Here is a 17,488-nt window from a genome sequence, read left to right as displayed (position 1 = left end):
AATCCATGTTATCCTCCCTGCTCCCCCCTTGACTCTAGCTGAGGTCTCGCCCCCGCAAGAAAAAACTCCCGGGGTTGTGACCTTAGTCGGCGAAGGCCCCTGAGGGGGGGGGGGGAGGTGGGGGGGGTATTTACACTTATGGTTCATCTACAACACACAGGGGTCAGGATAGACTTCACCCCTGACCCCCTCAAAGAGCATCATGTCAGATATTAGTGGGGGGTTAGAACGGGGAACAATAAGGAATATATTTCGGGCGTCGAATCCTCCGTTTTTCCGCCGTCCCTCGCGCCGAGTCCATTTTCCGTTTTCTTCCTCGGCTCCTCTCGTATCTCACTCCCACAGTGGAGCCGGGTGCTCCTCCTTCAGTGTGAAACCTCCCCATCTCTGATGTCTCTCTCTCTCTCCTCCCCCCCCCCCCCCGTATATCTTCATTTCTTCCTTCCTCTGTCTCTCTCCGTCCCTCTCTCACCTCCTTCTCTCCTCAGAACTGGTCGGGGATGAAGTGCCAGTTTAAGCTGTTCAGGATGGCCATGGCTCTGGTGTGCAGTAAGTCCTGCCTGGGGTTTTTCAAATGTAAATCCCTCCAGTCAGTTCTCCTCTGCGCTGGGGAACCTCCCTACTTTCTGGTTTATGTGGATCATTACGGGGGGGGGGGGAAAAGAAAAAGAAAGTAGCCAGTGGGACCATCAGTCTAACGCACATCAACCTTGCACATAAAACGGGCTGATCTTGACCTAGATTGTGAAGTGGTCTGGCCTTGTGGGTTGGTAATGAATAGATGCAAAAGAATAGGCTCTTCTAGAATTCTAGCAGTTGTGCTAATGGTATTTCAGGAGATAAGGATGTCCTCTTTCAGGAAAATCGCACTGACATTTGCGATGAACTGCCTCGCAAACCTTTGGATATACAAATAGACAAAACGTTGTTGTGGGCAGCTGTCCTCTTCTGTCTTTCTCTCTCTCTCTCTCTCTCTCACTTTCTCTCCCGCCCTCCTTCCCTCAGTGAGTGTCGAGTTCGGCCGGGCCGTGTGGCTCCGGTTCTACCCCCAGGCTTTCCCGCCCTGCCCCAACCCCAGCTTCGTGGCCCACCTGGGGGGGGTGGCGGTGGGCCTGACCCTGGGCGTGGTGGTCCTCCAGAACTACGAGCAGCGCCTGCAGGAGCAGTCTCTCTTCTGGATCTTCTTCTGCGTGTACACCCTGTTCGTCCTCTGCGCCGTGTTCTGGAACGTCTTTGCCTACGGCCTGCTGGATGTCCGGCTGCCCCCGGCTCCGTGAGCTCCGGACTGGCTTCCGGAAGCCTCTTAGCCCCCCCCCCCATTCCACCCCACCCCCCACCCACACACACTCTCCCATCATTCCAGAGCAAGGGTAGCAAGATGGCCGCCTCCTGGTGATTCTAGGAGGTACGAGGTACCTCCGTTCGAATGGTTCGGCTCAACTGGATTGACACGAATGTGACGCCATTCACCTGCACCCCCCCCCCCTCCCCCCAACCCAGTGGTGCCTATTGACGAGGAAAACTCTCCAAATCTGGAGCTGATTAGGAGACCTAGCCTCAGCCAAGGACAAGGATCATAGGGTTTCAGGTTTGGTGCCATATACTTCTAATCTACCACAACAGGATGAGTCTGAAGATGACCAGTGTTATATTGCAGAAGGGGAACAGGATACCACTTGATATCTTTTAGCCAAGTATTTGGGTCTGTGCAGCCAGATCTGGCCCTTTCTTTCATGATGCTCCTGGTTAATGCGTGCCATTGGCTCAAAGAAACATTGTCGTGTTGAGCACTGTCGTAACCTCAAATGTGTGTGTGCCCTTGTGTGTGTGTGTGTGTTTAGAGTATGGTGTGTGTACCGTCTGTGAATGCACAGTTCGCCGTGGTAGGCGGTGCTGGTATGCTTAAACAACTTTGCGAAATCATTTGGTTTTGAAATAACCAACACAGAGACAATTCAGCCTTTGTTTTCTAGGATGTTGCCAAATGATCTCACAGCCTTTAGCATTGAAGGGACAGAAAACACAAGTGGAGGACTGTTTTAAGTGTTATTTAAGCTCTCTCTATTGCCTTTTTGACTGTCATGTATCGGTTGGGTCAAATACCATTTGGTCCCTGCATTTGCATATGGGAGACAAAATGGATACTTGTAGTCGGATCATTAAACTCTCAAAAAGTCTGTTGCCCTCCATCCACGAAATGAATTTAAGCTACGGGGTTCAAATATCCCTCGATCCATTCCTGTAGTCTAAAATGGCTTTCCAACCCAGCATTTTCACTGATCGGACATGGATCCACAGGTGAAAGAATGGAAGGCTTGACCCCTTCCAGGGCGTTTGCCTGACCCACTCCAACCATCAGACCAATGACCGGAGTCATGTGAGAAGAGGCGGAAACTATTAATACCACTCTGACGTTTGCCTGGATTGGATGCTGTGTTCATTTCACATAACCCCCAATGATTCAGACCTCCCCCACCCCCCACTCACTGTTCTGCACTGTTCCTTCACGTACACTGGTAACTGCTTGCACAAAACAAGCTCGAAGACTTTAATGATAACAACATTGATATTTTAACATGCAATAGCTGGTGATTTTCCTAACATGGACATAGGCCTATTGGTATTAGCTGTACAGTGTTCAGTTGGTCTGCGTTGTGATGTGTGTTTGATCTTGTATCCTGTTAAAACGTTGATCGAAGGTGATTTGGGATTGTATATAATAAGGGCTATAAGGAAGAAGAAAAAAACCACAAAAGAAGAGTCATCGATAATATTTTAACGTGCATATTTTGTAGATTTGATATGTAAATATTGGAATACATTAAACAGTTTTATAATGAAACAAAGTGTGATTTATTCTTGACAACTGGCTGTCTTATTGAAATGCCTGTTTTCTTGTCCACAATCCCCTTTTGTTTTATTACAGAGGGGCTATTTAGTCCAGACAATAACACCATTGCACAACCCCACAGTACAGTACTTCTAGCACAACCGACTTCAGTAAATTGTCAAGTTTTTTTTACAACAAAATGGGAGACAAAAATGACCCAACAGGACCCAGTCTTAGTCAGAGAGCTGTGAAGATGGCAAAACAAACCCACTTGTCCTCCCTCACAAGCTATGATCTCCTTCAGTCTTTTTTTGTGGTTGAGGACAGTCTTACCCGCCTGTTGCAGAAAGTAAAGTCTTGTAGGCTATAAGGCAGGTTTTGTCCCCAAAAAACGGATTAACTTGAAAGTAATGTTTACATATATATTTTGTGTGCTATATTTAATGTGTTGTTGCAGCGCTTTTGAGGAAACGGGACGTCAAAAGTGATGAATGCAACAAAAAAAAATGAAATGCGTGTGGACACGAGTCGGCTGTAATTCATCAAAGCGATCCTGTCGCAGCAGATATTATGGACTAGGTCACTCATAAAGAGCAGCAGCTCTGAATGCATAAAATGAAAAATGCATTAGAAGGCATTAAATGTTCTATTTCATGTCACAGCCATCATTTAGGCTACCTGGGAAAAGGTGTGTGTGAAAAGCTGTCCTTTCTACTAGACAAAGGGAACGCATGGCCAACAATAGGAATGCAATACGTCTATAAAGGTGGCACAGCTGAACATTTGTTTATAAACTAGTATATAAAAACATTAGTACAGAAAAATGGACCTTATGTCCATGAAAAGTAACACGCGGTCGCCTTCGTGTGGAATGTGGGGGTACTACATAAGCCTTGAATGCTATCAAAATAACAGAATTGTCTGAAATGTGCCAGAACAGAATTTAGCGTTAGTGGCGGAAACCACTTCCAGGTTGGATTTAACCATTTCTCACCAACGGAACGGAAGGATAGCATAGGATCGACGTAAAGAGCAGTTGGATATTACATAAATATAAGAAATTAAGAAATTACATAAACAGATGTCCGTATTATGTCTTTTATTAGACAGGGGTAAATAAATCGTGATATAACTTAAGCCACTGTTGTCAAGAAATTACACGCACACACAAAAAACGACAAAGGTAAAAGAAAATTGTTTACTTTTTTTTTCTGTCCCCGAAAATGGACAACGTTTTATTTAAACAAAGATATAAGAAGTTAAAATATAAATGATTTAAAAAGGCTTCAAGGGGTGGTTCCATACGTCTTGTCATATTGTGTCTGTTATTATAACAGTATGCAGTGTATTTTTCTTCCTGGCCAAAGCCTAACTCCTCACGAGAGAATTTTGTTTTTTTGACCAAGATATTAATTTTTTGAAATTGTTCAAGTCAACCGGAAATTGAATTCCTTATTGGGGCTGGCTTCATCCTGGTAGCGCCATTTTCGGCGTTGTCACAAGCAGCATGTCGCTATTCTTCACCAGATAATACGATAGGATTTTAGTGTTTATTTGTTCGACAACTTCTTGAATACTCAACAAAATGGGACGGAAGAAGAAGAAGCAGATGAAGCCATGGTGCTGGTATCCTTTGGTTTGTTGAACAAAGCTCAAATATGAATCAAATGGAAAAGGATGTCGTACAGCTAGCTATTGTGGATTGCTAACTCTTGCTAGGCCTCATTAGACAGTCTGTGTTTAGCTAACTAGCGTTATTGTTTGAGAAGGGTAATCCATGTTGTCTAGCAATTTAACCCACTATACAAATGAAAGGCTATTTATTGTTTATTCAAGCCATGTATATCCGTCCTTCACAAAATGCATTGATGGTATTATGAACCAAAATGAAGCCGAAATACATATACCGTTAGCAATTTAGTTAGCATTACCATAGCCACGCACGTTAGTTAGCATGAGGCACTGTGTTTGTGGCAAACATTGTTTAAGTGGAGCCTATGTCGTAATGGCGTTTGACCCCAAGTATCCGTTTAAACCAGTGTTGCTAATGTAGGCCTAGTTTATATCCTTGACCTCAATTTCCTAGGTATTGTAACCGAGATTTTGACGATGAGAAGATTCTCATTCAACACCAAAAGGCTAAACATTTCAAGTGCCACATATGTCACAAGAAATTGTACACGGGTCCAGGTCTGGCTATTCACTGCATGCAGGTTGGTATACGTTTGACATTCTATTACTTTAGCGTAACAAGTAGCCTTCCTGTACATTGCTTATACGCAAGCGCTGTTAACATGGTTGTGACGTTGTTTGGCTTTTCAGGTTCATAAAGAAACTATCGACGGGGTTCCAAATGCCATCCCTGGAAGGATAGACATAGAGCTGGAGATTTACGGCATGGAGGGAATTCCAGAAAAAGACATGCAGGAAAGACGACGGACATTGGAACAGAAATCGCAAGGTACGCAGAACACCAACCTCTCTCATGTACGTCTCACGTAGGGAGAGATTTTTTTGCGGGGGCGGGGCAGCACCCTGAGCCAAACGTGTCATTTCCTCACTGAACCCCCCAGAGAGCCAGAAGAAGAAACAGAACAACCCGGACGACTCGGACGAGTTTGACGACGACGATGAACCGGGGCCCTCGTTCCAGCAGCCCGCCGCCGCTCAGCCCCAGCCGGGCTACGCACCGGCCATGGGCCAGCCCGGCATGCCCCCCGGGTCTGGGGGTCCGGGCATGCCGCCAGGGAACTACTCAGGTACGCACGGTCGCTCGCTTCCCACCTGAGGGCTTGCTCCCTGGGGAAGATGTGTGTGCATCAGAATCTTAATCGGAAGTAGAGAATCATGCTAGACATCCACGCTCCAAAGTTAAGGCTCCTCGTGCAGGAGTTGGGGAAAGGAAGACGGTAAATTGGCTGGCACTCTGGCGCTAATTACTCTTCCCCCCCCCACCCCTCCTCCTGGTTCAGGTATGCCACCCATGATGCCAGGCATGCCCCCGATGATGCACGGGATGCCCCCTGGGATGCACGGCATGCCTCACGGGTGAGTACCGAGCCAACCTTCTGGGGAAGCCCATCCGTTTTGATCCGTACATGTGAGATTCTTTGCCAGTATGTAGTGAGTCAGTGGCGTGTTCTAAAAGCTTTGCGGGTGATGTGTTGTCGTAGGATGATGTCAATGGGAGGGATGATGCCCCCTATGATGTCAGGGATGCCCGGCATGCCTCCAGGTGAGCACTGTTCTACATATTTTTTTTCCAAGTTTTAAACATAGTGGGTTTATTTCCCTTGCTTTTAGTTGCTAAACACTGTTATTGTGCCTAACCTGAGTTTAACCTGAGTCTAACCAGAGTCCGTCCTTCTTCCCTCAGGAATGCCGCCCCACATGGCCCACAGGCCTGGGATGCCCCACATGGCCCAGCCGCCCACAGTAGCAGGGATGCCGGCCCGGCCGGCAGTCGCCGTCGCCCAGCCCGCCGTCACCAAACCCCTGTTCCCCAGTGCCGTACAGGTGGGCGTGGAGAAGGAACTGCTTGGGGCTCCCCAATGTCTTAACTCCTGTCTGTCGCGAGCAGTTTGGCGCCAGTCACTTCCTGTTTGTGGCACAAAGTGCTTCCTAAATGAGTCGGTCAACTGAACTGACTGCTCAGGTCCCCCAAAACGACCATGGATACAAATTTTTCTTCCCATTCCTCAAGTTCACCTCTTATCCCCTGACCCAGGTGTGGACGTACTCGCTCACACCCTTTCTCCTCCTCTCTCTCTCTGCTGCAGATGGGCTCTCACACTCCAAGCACAGCGCCTCCTCCTGCAGACCCTCAGTCTGCAGACCCTCAGTCTGCCCCCTCTCAGGCTCTGTTCTCTAACCCGGCACAAGTACGCAGGCAGGAGGCCACCCAGCCACACCGCACGGCTCTAGTGGCATGCAGCTAATGATTAACTCGGCCTGGCTGTAGACGCTTAGCTGAGGCTGTAATGATGACATGTGTTTTCACATAGGCTAGACTGCCTTGACGCGCCTCAAAGAAGGCCTCGTAGTTGTCGAGTGGCCTCTGCATGTTTTTTTTTTGTTGCGTTACCCAATGCTACTAAGACATGAGGAAGATGGTGGAATTGTTTAATCAGTTTTTTTGTTTTTTTTGTTTTTTAAACCCAACACAAAAACATTTCCCCTGTTTTCGCCACCTGATTTCATCATGGTTGCCTCGTCTTGTGTAACAGCTGGGTTTGGTTGCTTCAGTGCGTTACGCAAACTGGCAGGCGTCCAAATGTTTCGCCCTTCTCTACTTCACAAAGGGCTGACATGAGGATTTTAGGCCTTTTTTGGCACCTCTCCCCCCACCCCGATCCAATGACAAAATGGTGAACTGACGACGTGATGATAGCTTAAGTTTTGGGGCTTCCCACTCACTCGGATGTAGAACAGATCCATGCTGCTTACAATAGCGCTCGTGCAGTGTGCTTGGCACTGCCGAAAAGGCGTTTTTAGTTTTTGTGCAGAAAAAAGTGCTAAAATGCTTTTTGACACCATCTCTGGACCACACGCTCTGCCCACAGCTGGATGATGTCGCCAGCCCATCTTACTGTTCTCCCCTCCCTCCCTCTCTCCTCTCCAGGCCCAGCAGACTGCCCCAGGAGCGGCGGGCACCAACCCCCACAGCGCGGCAGCCTCCGACCCTCCCAAAGCCACCTTCCCTGCCTATACCCAGCCCTCTGCCTCTTCCTCCTCTACCTCTTCCTCCTCCAACCCCTCTAGCAGCACTGTGGCCAAGCCCCCGGCCACAGTGTCCAGTAAGCCTGCCACCCTCACCACCACGAGTGCAACCAGTAAGTTGATCCACCCTGATGAGGATATCTCGCTGGTAAGTTGCTTGAGCGTTGCGTTTTGCCCTTTCACAGTAAGTAATGTATGACAAGGTTACCCCTTTCCTTGTGATTAAGACAGTCGTTGCTGGATTTGAGATCACTGGGTACACCGAATGGGTGGGGTCGTTATAGTCTTGATGATGATCATGGATCAAAAAATAGGAGGTAAAAATGAACCCACCCCCACCCATCTGGCGTGTCCTGTGAGCTCAAATCGAATGCACCCTACTTTTTGACTAAGTAATGTGTCAACTAGAACTTGGGTACATGTACTTGCTTGGTGTTTGTCCTTGCACTGCCAAGGGAGACAGCCACGTAGCCCTCAGTCTGAGCGTGCCCTCCCGGCTCTTGTCTCTCCCTCCAACAGGAAGAGAGACGGGCACAGTTGCCCCGGTACCAGCGTAACCTCCCCCGGGCCGGGCAGGTGCACCTGTCGGCGCCGCCCGTGGCGGCCGTGGGCGGCATGATGCCCCCTCAGCAGGGCATCCCCCCACAGCAGCCGGGCATGAGGCACCCCATGCATGGTAAGAGCCTCAGCCGCACCCCGGCTGGAAGGAAGGGACCTGGGCCTGGTCCACACTGGGTTCCAAACTCACAAGCTGCTAGGTTACCTGGGCCTGGTCCACACTGGGTTCCAAACTCACAAGCTGCTAGGTTACCTGGGCCTGGTCCACACTGGGTTCCAAACTCACAAGCTGCTAGGTTACCTGGGCCTGGTCCACACTGGGTTCCAAACTCACAAGCTGCTAGGTTACCTGGGCCTGGTCCACACTGGGTTCCAAACTCACAAGCTGCTAGGTTACCTGGGCCTGGTCCACACTGGGTTCCAAACTCACAAGCTGCTAGGTTACCTGGGCCTGGTCCACACTGGGTTCCAAACTCACAAGCTGCTAGGTTACCTGGGCCTGGTCCACACTGGGTTCCAAACTCACAAGCTGCTAGGTTACCTGGGCCTGGTCCACACTGGGTTCCAAACTCACAAGCTGCTAGGTTACCTGGGCCTGGTCCACACTGGGTTCCAAACTCACAAGCTGCTAGGTTACCTGGGCCTGGTCCACACTGGGTTCCAAACTCACAAGCTGCTAGGTTACCTGGGCCTGGTCCACACTGGGTTCCAAACTCACAAGCTGCTAGGTTACCTGGGCCTGGTCCACACTGGGTTCCAAACTCACAAGCTGCTAGGTTACCTGGGCCTGGTCCACACTGGGTTCCAAACTCACAAGCTGCTAGGTTACCTGGGCCTGGTCCACACTGGGTTCCAAACTCACAAGCTGCTAGGTTACCTGGGCCCAGTCTTCCAGACATGGATTAAGCTTAGTCCTAAAGTAAGAGAGAGATGAGGTTGAAGATAATCTCCATTGAAAGGGTGTTTGGGCTAGGACTAGGCTTGATCCATGTCTGGAAAGCTGGGCCTTAATGTTCCAAGTTACTTGATACTAAGATACTTGGTACTACTTGATGGATGCTCTGAGATACTAGATTAATTAAAAATGCCAAGCTTTTGGCCCGTTTCACCAGCTTTGCCGTCTGCATGCGTTTTCAAGGTTGTTGGTGTGTGCAGCCGTTGACACAGTTTTCGATTGTGTTTGAGTTGAGCGTGTCTGACAGCGTGTCTCTGTCCCCTAGGTCAGTATGGGGCTCCCCCCCAGGCCATGCAGGGCTACATGCCCGGAGGCATGCCCCCGTATGGGCAGGGCCCTCCCATGGTGCCCCCCTACCAGGGAGGCCCTCCCATGGGCATGAGGCCCCCCGTCATGTCTCCAGCTGGGCGCTACTGAAACTCCAGCAACACCACCATCGCCCCAACCCCCCCCTTCACTAGGTTTGGAGGTTAAACCTTTTCTCAACTTGTTGCTTTTAAAAACAAACAAACCTAGCCCAAGCCAATGAGCTTTAAAGACCAGTGACGGTGAAGAAAAACAATTTAAACAAAAAAAAAGCTACAAAATACATGTTTGCAACACACGGACATTAACATTGACATCTTTTATTGGGGGTTAGGGAAGTAACTCAAACACCACACAACTTTGACGCCAACCTAAGTAATCTGACGCATGTACATGATTCTTTCATGTTTCACTCAGGTTTGTAGATGTGTGTTTAAAATATGGTTCATATTGTTTTGAAGCTGCTGGAGTAACATGAGCGTACCAACCCCTTACGAAAGGCAAGTTCCTGTAAATATATGATTATTTCTTTCTTTCTTTTTTGTTTGTGTTTTTTTTTTGTTAATTGGCTGAGGCCCTCACAGCATGTTTAGGTGCTGTTGGACTCCAAGTCCCCAACTATGGTTGGTGAGGGTCTCTGATGACTGTGATGATTCCAACTGTTTAGGTAGTCATGTCCCTGTTCCAGCCTCTAGCTTGATTCCTTTTTCAGGTTTATTATTCCATGATCAAAAAAGGGTAAAAGAAAACTGTGTGCTATCTTCTGTATTGTTTTAAAACTCTTCTGTTGTAATAAAACCCACTTAAAATCCAATGCTGGTTTTTCCTGGCCTGTGGATGGGAGGCGGCATGAAGGTTTGTACCGTTATTAGACTTTAGATCTACTGGAGAAGTTTCCCTTAAGATTTGGGCTTGTGCACATCAAGATCATTTGTCCTGGCTGTCATGATGCGCCGTGCATGTTAGTGCGGTTGACAGAGAGAGAACTTTCAGTCAGATTTGGCCTTCACATCAATTGCTCATGTCCTCTGGGTGCATGACCTACTTTCTTTCTTTACTGTAGAATGTAATTATAATTATTTAAAAAAAAAGAGCGTGTCATTAACTTAGAAATTGCCACTTCCAATAGACCTAATATAGAATGAGAACCTAAAGTTGTTGACATGGTGGCAATGAGATCTTTCTGCAAAGTATTTCTTCAGAAATTGTCATTAGCCACAGACACACCCAGGGGACATGAATGAATCAATTGTCGAGCTAAACCAATGAATGGTTCTTGCGTGATGCTATCAGAACCCGGTGGAACGAGTCTAATGTTGCCCCCCTTCTTCTACTGCTATGTCTTTGTCACCTAGAGCACATGACATGTAGGGGGCGTGGCCAGATGATATGTGATATGTCATCTTTATCTGCCTTTCAGCCTAAAAAGCAAGCCACCTGGCATGACAGGTCAGTTTATCCTGTAAGTACCCTATGTTGTATTCTAGAGTGGCTGTCTCCTATAACCCCTGGACTTACATGTTGTGGGAGATTTCTGAGTTATCTGACACCATTAAACGATGTCTTTGTTTTATGATCCAAAGTTTAAGAATGTGAATGTACACCTTTATTGAAACGTGTCACATGTATTTGTGTGGAGTTCCATGCTTGCCTTTATGTTCCTGTCTGTCGTTGAAGCACTCAGGAGGGCAAATTCTCTGGAAACAAATGTTCACTCTCATTGGGTAAGTAGTCTGTCATAAGGGCAGTCATAGCCACGTTTGACTAGTCCAGTTGACCAGTACACACAACCCAGATTGACATTTGATAGTAGATTATTATTGGATTCAACCATGTAGAAATCACAAAGGAACTTTTGACTGATGGGTCAAGTTGTGATTAGATGCATTCATGGGAATTCACACCATAGAAATGAGAGCATTTTATTTAGTTATTTATATATTTGCTGTTATGTATTGATATGCATTGACACCCACCTAGAAAGATCTCAAGACATGCCAAACAAAAGAATGAAAAGACACAACTTCAAAATGTTAGCTATCTTCGTACTACTAGTTGTAAATTGCACTCGACACATTAAACAACTTTCTCAGCCGCCGTTGTCCAGACATTGTAGACTCGGTACGAATTCGATATTACATCTTGAAGCTGATTGGACGTTGTTGTGGGTGACTTGGGTTGTCACCGGTATACTGTCGAAGTACTAATGTGTTTGATCAAAGTACTATGTTTGAATGCCTATACTATATGAATAAAGGGTTTGCATACTTAACCATATTATGGGATGTGTCATTGTTGAAGCCAGTGCATGCGTGTCTGCGCTATTCTGAAGTAGCATGCCACTAGATGGCATAGTGCCTTGTATTCTCTTGTTGTAATGTGTGTTTTGGAGGGCAAGGAGGGGGTGGGGGTCAATTATTGCACCTTACATTTAGTCTTTTAGCAGATGCTCTTATCCAGAGCGACTTACATTAAGTACAGGGACATTCCCCCAAGGCAAGTAGGGTAAAGTGCCTTGCCCAGGGCCACGTCATTTCTCATGGCTGGGAATTGAACCAGCAACCTTCTGATTGGTAGCCCCATTCCCTAACCGCTCAGCCATCTGACCCCCTACACCTTAAGCATGACATCTCAATATGTAGCCTGCTGCCATTCATGTAAGACATGGCAAGCTTCACATGTTTGCAGAGCACGTGCATGCGGAGGTGTCATGTCTGTCACATTGGTCAGTGAAGTAACGTCTGTCACGATTGCCATGTGGTAATCAAGCCCCGGTGTCACGTGGGAGAGGAGCTTCTGTTTTCAGGGGGATTTCCCGCTCAGGGTGGTGGGTGGGATCACAAGTCTGAGTTGATGAAATGTCCTTTTATTCGAAGCAATTTGTGAGCGTCCAGCGCTCTCGTTTTTCGAAAAGAATGAAAGGAAAATTAATGTATTCCAAAAACAGTTAATTAGTTTGTTAATGCTGTAATTAGTTATTTCTCTGTACACATATTTGTACACAATGTGAAAATCTTAGTAGCACTGAAGTCTAGACTACAAGCTCTATGACAAGAAAGTGAGATGCACCATAACTGTGAGTGAATGTGACATATTGGAACTCTTAGGCCGAATCCCAATACTCTGTCTTAGCCCTACGCCTTACCCCTAGCCCTTGTCTCTAAACTGAGGGGTAAGGGCTACATAGCCCTATGAAATGAGACACCACTTGGTTACGGTTACGTATATCGATGTCTCCAAAGCAATAGTGTTATGCACTGATATCAAACGAAATTCGTTTGAAATTCGCTGCTAATAGTTTAATTAAAACTAGACATGCATGGAGTCCATTCAAGGATAATCAGAGAAATGCGTGACTGTTGTGCAAATCAGCAATGTAACGCTTAGCGTAGCAAACTAGCGATAAAAAAAAAAGTTTCAATTAAGAACATGGTTGCAAAAGTTTCAATTAAGAACATGGTTGCAAATACATATGTACAGGACTGTGTAGAGCACAAAACAATGCTGTCATAATTTTTTTAAATCAATTATTTAGCCGAAAATATTACATTTATGGGACTGGATGATCTGTCCGCCATTGTTGCAGGTAGCGCTGTATTAACATACCCCTAGGTTTCAAGTAAGCTCCCGAGCTCACTTGGTTTTCGTCTGCGCTACATTGCGCCCCCACTTCCTGTTGGGCTGAGGCTTGTCAGTGGTGCTTGTCAGGTAGTTCCTCTACCAGAAAGCCAGCCCCACGCTTCAGTTACCTCACATGCAATAAACTCTTCCTCCACCCCACTCCTGTCATCAAAAGTCCTTGAAGCCCAGCTCCCTGATGTCACTGAATGCCTGCTTCTTATTTGATGCGTTAGTGAAAGTGTAGTAGAGACAATGAGGGCGATTGCTGGCACGCTGATCCTCACGTTTGCTGTGCTTGGTAAGTACTGAATATACACCTGATTATGGTTTGGAATGAATGCACATTTTATTACATAACTACATTTTATTAACCCTTTGATACACAAGATGCAAACCCCTTCTAATGCACAACATGGGTCTAAAACGACCTGCATTCATTTTCCTATGATATAAATGTATAGCTGTTTCTTTGCCATGTCTTTTGAAATCAATTAATTTAATTATTTAATATTCTAGATATTCATTAAGTATCTTGTTTTTGCTGTGCATTATAGGGGTAGTAATACAAAAATGATTTTTATTCATAAAGAAAGAAAGAAATGAAAATAAGGACTTGATGATTAAAAGCAATTTAATTGAATACCTGGAATACTAAATGATTAAATTAATTTATTGCCAAGATATAGAAAATGTAAACTCCGTCGGGTCACTTTAGACCCATGTTGTGTATCAAAGGGTTAAACCCCTCAGTTGGGGGGGAGTATTTGATTAAAAGTCTTGAATGGATGAATCGGGTTACTGTGTTAGTGATATAATTTATATTTTTTTACTACTTACAACTGTTACTACCAACACTAAAAGGGAATGACAGAATGACTCATGTTTCCTTTAGGATTGGCCCCAACTAACCCTGGGGGTGGTGACCCCTTCGACCGTGTGCTAGCACCAAAGTTCTTAACCCTTGTGTTATCTTCGGGTCATTCTGACCCATCAGTCATTGTGACCCACCGTCGTATTGCGACAGATTTACCGCATACAAAGACAAAGTGAAGCATTTTCTTTTAACAGCTAGGCTGTCTCAGACCCCCCACATTGCAAAGGTTAAAAGAAAATTATTTTAATTTGTATTTGTATTGGGTAAAATTGGGTAAACACAACGATGGTTCGTTATGAACCTTTGGGTCATGTGACCCGAAGGCAGCACGAGGGTTAAGATAACTTCATAGTCAGAAACTGATGATTTTGTCTTTCCTCTTCTAGTGTGTGGTGAAGTCCAGGTCCTGAACAAAAGCAAGGGTGATTCTGCCATCCTTCCATGCGTGCACAAGAACACCTCCGAGAAAGTCATTGGCCTCGGCCTCTACCGCAAGTGGCTCCAGCCCGGCAAAGTCATGTATCTGTCAAACTCCAACGCGCCCCACTTCCCCAATAACGAGCAGCGCATCGACGTGAAGGGAAAACCTGAAAGTAGGCAGGTGGAAGTCTCCCTCGCCCAGCTCCAGGGCCGAGACTCGGACCTCTACTACTGCGTGTTCACCATCGACGGCATCCTGTACAAGGACGTCCCCGGCGAGACGGAGTACTTCCTCCACGTTTCGGACGCAGGTAAGCATCTCCTGTGTTTCTTTCGCAGGTGGCCTGCTGTCGTTTTTTTTTAATAATAGTTTATCAGTAGCAAACTTGTATTTCGTACTTGACTTGGTACTTTCACTGTACCAAGAGACTTATTCACACATCAGTGGCACTTCCTCTGTGCGAGTCTTGTGTTGTAGCTTCACTTGGACGGTGTGTTTTTTTTGTTGTTGTTGCGAGAAGTCATTTAGACCGCTGGGGCCTCTTTATCATGCGTCCTGCAGTTGCTTCCTCGCAAGAATAGCCTTCCTCTTGTTCCCCCCCTCCGTGGCCCCAGGGCCAACCCCCCCCCCCCCCCAACTCCAGCCAGAGCAGGAGTAAGCATCCCTGTCTGTTCCTTCCTGCCGGAGATGTCACAGACTCTCTGGACGTAGGGCTGATAAAGGCCTGCGCGGGGGGCTCGGCCTCGCTCCCCTGCCTCACCCCGCACGGGGGGACGGGGCCCATGGAGGGGGTGAGTCTGAAGAGGCGACGGCAGGGCCAGGACGAGGCGGAGGTGCTGTTCCACTCCAAGCGGCCCCCGGACAGCCAGACCTCCTCCCCGTTCCCCGCGGAGAGGCTCCACCTGGGCACGGTGCCCAGCGGGCTGGCCTACAACCTCACCCTGCTCCACCTGAAGCCCGAGGACAGCGCTCTGTACAGCTGCGAGCTGCTGCTTCCAGACAAGCCCGACCACAGCACCACGCTAGGGATGCAGGCCTACTTTGTGTCGGTGCAAGGTGGGTCATGTCGTACGGCTTGGGGGACATAGGACTTGTTCGTAGGCACACAAGTCACAATAGGACAAGTGCTTTGTTGCTTTCCCGGTCGTTTCGTGCGTTTAATCAACTGCTCCTTCCATATCTGAACATGTTTTTTCCCCCCCACGTTAACCTTTTTCTCTTTCCTAAAACCTGTTTGTCCACAAGCGCTTGGTGTATGTTAGACTTCAGAAAGAATGTGTGACTAAATGTCAGGTGTGGTGGTACAACTGCCACCATTATAGCTTGACAGCAGGGTTGGTGTTTTCTTGGTCAGTGCTCTTCAACCCTGGCCCTCAGAGCCTATACTGTCTGGTATGCTCTAGATGTTTCCATGCTCCAACACACCTGATTCAAATGAACGGTGATCAGTGTTCTGCTAGGCTTGATAACGACCCATTCATTTGAGTCAGGTGTACTGGAGCGAGGTCACGTCTAAATGTTTTTATGGTTTTTATGCACTTCTGTTTAAGGCACCTTCACAGTAACCTACTTGCCAAAGAAGACCACTTAAAAAAAAAATGCAATCTGGCTTATAGAGTAACAGATTTTCCGATGGTGAATTGGTTGTCACTGTATAAACAGGTCCGAATTGAAGCGATGGCTTGCTGTATTTTCTGGGTGTCTAAGCGGCCCTGTTAGTCAGACCATGTGGCTTTTTTTGTCTTCCCAGATGGTAACTGCCAGTGTTCAAGCTACTCCACCTTACTGTACGCCACCTTTGCAGCCGTTGGCCTGTTACTCCTCATCGTCCTGTTGGTCTTGTTGATGGTCTATCGAGTGAGTAGGACTTTTACATGATTATAAATGATATCAACAAAGTTTCCTGCTGTGTCATGCACGTATATACATACAGCGTTTTTAAATTCAGATATAGAGTAGACAATGTGACGGTTGCTTGGTGAGGTCTTGACGTGATGCTTTCTTTGCCAATAACACATTTCAGAACGTTGAACTTTGCACGCCTGTCTAGTTTCACATAGGAAACTCGAAAGGTCTCACTTGCTGTTCGTGTTCACCTGTTGATGGTACTGATTTAATCTTCACACTTCCTCCCACTTCTCAGGGGAAGGCTCGCCACCGTGTCAAAGCTCAACCCCAGATTGCCATCTATGAGGAAATGGTTGGGGTGAGGACACCCAACAGTAAACTGGCCCCTTACCACCTGGAGGAAACGGATGCTTCGCTGTACAGCAACGGTGGTGTGAAGAAGGAGAACCACTACGAGTGATCCAAGGGGCTGAGGGGGTTCTACCTAGAGCGTGCCGTCAGAAGTGAGGTCAGCCCTTCTCGTCAACGCACACACACACACACACACACACACACACACACACACACACACACAGGGATCTGGATTACAGCTTCTTCACTCTGTGCCAATGTGAACTGGAGCACCTTAATGTCAATAAGAAATGTGGACGGTGCGCTATCATAAGCTTCTATCTGCTTTCAAATGTGCACTGCAGTGGCATTAATATTATTTTACGCGAAGAGAGAAAATGTACATACTACCATGTTAAATGTAGGTTCTAGGGAGGATGTGTATTTGGCTTTGCTTCAGAGTGCAATAATAACTTAACTGCTTTTTATATGAACATTGTCTATTATATTCCACATGCAATTGTAAGACCGTTTTTGTACGATAAAAATAAAGGTATATATTCAAAATAATTCACAATAGTAAGACACGTCTTAACAGCCAAGAAAAAATTGCAATTTATTAATATAGTCCGAAAGAAGCTCCATAATTAATGGAAACATTTTTTTTCCGGTGTATGTCATTAACAATCACATTCTATGAGGAGGAAGAAAAGAACAACATTTAAAAGCCACAACTTTGTATCTCAGTTACAGACATTTTCCTTAACGTTTTTAAAATGAAAAGGCAGAAGGCAAAGTACCCCCGTTTCCCCACCCCCCCATACTCCTCCCCTTTAAAAAACGGACAGCCTTAGAAGTCATGGGCTTTTTTTCAGTAGAACCCACAGTGCTTTAGCAGAAGGAGAAGCGCTCATTGGTTAAGGATTACACAGCATGGCGAAATGCAATGCAAAGTTTTGCCATAAAGTCAGATGACGATAATGATGGTTGATGAGGAGGGAGGGGGGGAAGGAACGTTGTGAAATG

At 46.7% G+C, this 17,488-nt stretch overlaps 3 protein-coding genes across 6 annotated transcripts in view; all 3 read left to right on the top strand.

Annotated features, from left to right (window-relative positions):
- rhbdl3 (rhomboid, veinlet-like 3 (Drosophila)) overlaps nt 1-2,814 on the top strand; it is a 33,374-nt gene extending 30,560 nt beyond the window's left edge. For all 3 annotated transcript variants that reach the window (XM_067259284.1, XM_067259283.1, XM_067259285.1), the window contains 2 exons: nt 489-549; nt 1,006-2,814. In XM_067259284.1, the coding sequence (XP_067115385.1) occupies nt 489-549; nt 1,006-1,277 (333 nt within the window). In that variant the 3' untranslated portion in view covers nt 1,278-2,814. The remainder of the gene's footprint in view (nt 1-488; nt 550-1,005) is intronic.
- Nucleotides 2,815-4,320: 1,506 nt separating this feature from the next.
- Nucleotides 4,321-10,182, top strand: znf207b (zinc finger protein 207, b). Of its 2 annotated transcripts, XM_067259361.1 has the most exons (11): nt 4,321-4,456; nt 4,917-5,043; nt 5,153-5,291; nt 5,404-5,589; nt 5,803-5,878; nt 6,004-6,065; nt 6,207-6,346; nt 6,610-6,711; nt 7,452-7,697; nt 8,069-8,225; nt 9,328-10,182. In XM_067259361.1, exons 1-11 carry the CDS (start codon nt 4,416-4,418, stop codon nt 9,477-9,479), a joined length of 1,428 nt encoding a protein of 475 aa, XP_067115462.1. In that variant the 5' UTR covers nt 4,321-4,415; the 3' UTR covers nt 9,480-10,182. The 2 variants fall into 2 exon arrangements, with proteins under 2 accessions (XP_067115462.1, XP_067115465.1); XM_067259364.1 differs by lacking the exon at nt 6,610-6,711.
- Nucleotides 10,183-13,151: 2,969 nt separating this feature from the next.
- On the top strand, nt 13,152-17,032 carry cd7al (cd7 antigen-like). Its single transcript, XM_067259443.1, has 5 exons — nt 13,152-13,287; nt 14,250-14,594; nt 14,972-15,340; nt 16,035-16,141; nt 16,428-17,032. The coding sequence occupies exons 1-5, from the start codon at nt 13,242-13,244 to the stop codon at nt 16,590-16,592; spliced, it is 1,032 nt and encodes a 343-aa protein (XP_067115544.1). The 5' UTR covers nt 13,152-13,241; the 3' UTR covers nt 16,593-17,032.
- Nucleotides 17,033-17,488: the final 456 nt, after the last annotated feature.

This window comes from Osmerus mordax, chromosome 21, assembly GCF_038355195.1.
Source record: "Osmerus mordax isolate fOsmMor3 chromosome 21, fOsmMor3.pri, whole genome shotgun sequence".
Classification (NCBI taxonomy): domain Eukaryota; kingdom Metazoa; phylum Chordata; class Actinopteri; order Osmeriformes; family Osmeridae; genus Osmerus; species Osmerus mordax.
The sequence above is the reverse complement of the archived record's forward strand: the minus strand, read 5'-3'. Positions and strand labels throughout refer to the sequence as shown.